Genomic DNA, 3,818 nt, shown 5'->3' on the forward strand with positions numbered 1-3,818 from the left:
TATATATATATATTATACAGGAAAGTATATTACATTTATTTATTTATTATTTTTTAATTATAATTTTATTTTTTACTAATTGCACATATTGGTTAGCTGACAAGTAAATCTTAGAATTCAAATTCAGGTTAGTTCACTATTAAATTGATTGGATAGTGATTGATCAGTCTGCACAAAGAATCGTGCACAATAACACCAGGACAGTGTATTACATAATCAAATGGGGCCAGTTTTCATTGTGACTTTTCCAGACAGATCTGGATGTCTACTGTTAAATGTGTTCAGCTTTGTTCCTCCTCTCTTTCTGGATCGAAGGTCATTGGCCACAGTAACTTCAGCTCCATCAGAGCCACCACATGTGCTTACAAAGGTAGCGTTTCAAAAACTAAACCGCACCATATAGTGAAATGCTAATTCTGTGGTGTTCTTCGTACCTTGGAGTAATTGTAAACTAAATGACTATACCATGGTACCAACACAGTACTGTTTCTGACTGCTTTTGATTGGTTTTAGGGAAATGGGTCTACGAAGTTCTCATCTCATCTCAAGGCCTAATGCAAATCGGATGGTGCACATTGAACTGCAGATTCAACCAAGAGGTACAAGCCAGTAACTTCACCATTTAGATGTCAATTTTTGGAGTGCAGAGCCGTGCAAACTGCATATTCACTCTAATAGTTAGCTAGCTCTCATGGGAAGCTTTCCAAGCCACATAAATAGCATAGATTAATCTAGATTACATGACGACTGTTCGCTCTGCTCTCGAAATCCTTTTTGAAGTCTTGGGTTTGGCCTAATCCATCTGTGAGATTGGTTTGTTCAAGTCGATTACTGCCAGATACGATCGGCTGTGGATCTGTGCTTGTGTTCAGGAAGGAGTCGGGGACACGCCGGACTCGTACGCTTACGACGGAAACAGAGTCCGCAAATGGAACGTGACAACCACCAACTACGGCAAGGTGAAAACACAGCGCTTCACACATTCAGTTCAGCGGTCAGGCTCAATTTGTGCTTGTGAATTTTATTTGACATTGAGCGTTTGTTTAAAGTCTCGGACTGTGACGTAACTTGCACAGTCTTATAAAAAAAGTTCTGACTCTTAATTCTGATTGGATGAGTCATGTTTTTATGAAAGCATTAAGCCACTCAAGGCCATACATAGTAGTGATTTTATTGGTAATTATAAAGCCTCTCGTTACTGATTCTTGTCATTTCTTTTGCTTTAGTCCTGGGCTGCTGGTGATATCGTCAGCTGCTTGATAGATTTGGATGAGGGAACCATTATGTTTTGTCTGTAAGTGTAGTTTTATCATTGGATGTACGTTATAATTTGGTATGAAAGCATGAGAAACTGAAATATCTGTCAACTGGTGTTAATAGCAGTATTTTTTTGTTTTTGTTTTCAGTAATGGACAGTCTCTCGGTGTTGCGTTCAGCAATATTAAGGCGGGGCCGGGCGTCGCATATTTCCCTGCGATCAGCCTTTCCTTCAAAGAATCTGTAGCCTTCAATTTCGGCAGCCGTCCTCTCAGATATCCTTATTATTTTTATGCATGTACATACAGATTTTATATGGTTAAATCACATTTATGTAATGTGTATAATATTCATTTTAATTTATTATACAATGTACAAACATAAAATAATTAATCTTGTAGGTCTTCAGAATAAATGAAGTACATATATTATACATTACAGTTTTATATAAACACACACACACACACACACACACATATAATATTATTAATATTATTACACTTAATATTATTTAAGATTTTCAAGTGCTTACATTTATGTATTAATTTATTTAAAATGCACCTGTATGCATATATATATTATATACTTTATTTTAATAATTAATATATTGCAACAGAGCTTGACTTCCAAATACAGCATAGAACTGTAATATGTGTAATTATATATTTTTTAAATATATTGAAGAATAATGTAATTACCCAATATTTCCAAATACGACTTGAAACACATTTATTCATAGGATTCAGAATAAAAGTAGATGTATATATAAAATTGTAATATTTCATTGTTTTATTTATTAATAATATAAAATGTAATTGCCCAATATTTCCAAATACGACTTGAAACTTACATTTATTCATAGGATTTCAGAATAAAAGTAGATGTATATATAAAATTGTAATATTTCATTGTTTTATTTATTAATAATATAATGTAATATATTTATTATAAATACATTGTTTATGTTTTTATAATATATTTTTTAATTGAATAATAATATATTTATTTCAATGTGTTCCTCACATACCCTGTGGAAGGTTACCTTCCTCTTCAAAGCCCACCAACCACTGACCTCATCAACGCCAACAGGCTTCTGGGATACCTCAAGACAGTCCTGTCCACCTCCATCGACACACAGGTGCCTACAGGGGCTTCACTCTGACCACATGGCGTGCTGCTTCAGATTAGTGTGATGCATCAATATTTAAAACAAAATGATCTCTATGAGAAGACGTTTGATTTTGTTTTTCGTCAGGAGGAAAAGCTTGTGGAGAGAGACAGTGGAACCTGGCAGATTCAAGGAGATCCCACCATCCTGGTCACACTTGCACATATATTCAACCACTTTGCACCTCTCATGGTAAATCACTCAGAGTTTCAGGAAAACAACTGTCATTGTTTCATAACCCGCTTTATTCATGGCTAATGTGTGTGTCTGCTAGTGCAAAGTGTACTTAGTGGAGGATGTGCTGATGAACTTCCTGTTGAGTATATTGGAGGGTGGAGGATCTGTCGAAGAACATCCTCTTATACAACAGCTGCTGGACCTTTTCTGGCTTCTCATGGAGGTACAGACTCAAAAAGTTCAATTTAAAGGCATTTTCTGGAATGAGATTTGAGACGATGCGTTTCATTCTTCCGAGATTGTATTTTGTTTTCTCCTCCTGAAGGACCACGAGGTGAGCGAGTGTCTGAAGCAGCTGATGATGTCTCTGCTGAGAGCTTATCGTTTCTCTCCCATCATCCCTGATCTGGGCTTTCAGGTGAGAAACCCTATGATTGCTCTCTCATGCAAATCCATTTTCCAAACTGTTGTAACGTTATGTCGAAGTTTATTGGTGCTGAGGACGATTGAGCCGCTGACAGGAAGGAATAAAGAAAACATTCTTTCTGAGGAGCCTATAGGAGCATGCTGGGAACTCGTACTTCAAAGCATGTTCACGCTTTACGTCTGCTTTTGTGTCTAATCAGAGGCTGAGAGGTGTTGACGTCCTCTTGGCCCATTGATGTTCATGGCAATTATCAGCAGGGACACGGTCTGTGTGCCCGTCCCACTTGAAATAAATGTCTTGTTATAATTAAAATGACTGAGGCACTTTGTTTCGAGCTTGCTGTAATGCGTTTGATGAGTTTGTTTGATGTCCACAGTTGTGAGAGGGAATTGGCAACATGTTGATCCAAATTATTACTGTGGCAGCCAGTGCTTAACAGATGGGAGCTTTCTTGAAATCTGTTTTCTTTCTCTGTCCTCCAGATTCATTACCTTCGTCTGACCACAGCGATACTCCGGCATGAGAAGTCCAGGAAGTACCTGCTCAGCAACGTCCTATATCCTCTTTATTTATAACTTAGCAGGCTTTTATAAGACACTTTACGCTATCTTTTGAAAATCACTCTAGAAAGGCACAAAATGAAAGAATGTATTCTTCATAGTTAATACATTTTAGCATTCTTGAGATCATTGCTTGCTGAACTTCACGATAGATAGGTGGATAGGTGGATGGATGGATAGATAGATAGATAGATAGATAGATAGATAGACAGATGGATAGACGGATGGA

General features: G+C 37.0%; 1 protein-coding gene across 1 annotated transcript in view; it reads left to right on the plus strand.

Moving 5' to 3' along the window:
* Positions 1-3,818, plus strand: part of rnf123 (ring finger protein 123) — a 174,329-nt gene that overhangs the window by 10,927 nt on the left and 159,584 nt on the right. The window contains exons 6-15 of the mRNA XM_016506503.1: positions 316-370; positions 514-599; positions 873-959; positions 1,227-1,294; positions 1,407-1,532; positions 2,281-2,395; positions 2,513-2,617; positions 2,700-2,825; positions 2,928-3,020; positions 3,512-3,585. Of these exons, the coding sequence (XP_016361989.1) occupies positions 316-370; positions 514-599; positions 873-959; positions 1,227-1,294; positions 1,407-1,532; positions 2,281-2,395; positions 2,513-2,617; positions 2,700-2,825; positions 2,928-3,020; positions 3,512-3,585 (935 nt within the window). The remainder of the gene's footprint in view (positions 1-315; positions 371-513; positions 600-872; positions 960-1,226; positions 1,295-1,406; positions 1,533-2,280; positions 2,396-2,512; positions 2,618-2,699; positions 2,826-2,927; positions 3,021-3,511; positions 3,586-3,818) is intronic.

The sequence above is a fragment of the Sinocyclocheilus anshuiensis genome, unplaced genomic scaffold, assembly GCF_001515605.1.
Source record: "Sinocyclocheilus anshuiensis isolate Anshui unplaced genomic scaffold, SAMN03320099.WGS_v1.1 scaffold2083, whole genome shotgun sequence".
NCBI lineage: Eukaryota > Metazoa > Chordata > Actinopteri > Cypriniformes > Cyprinidae > Sinocyclocheilus > Sinocyclocheilus anshuiensis.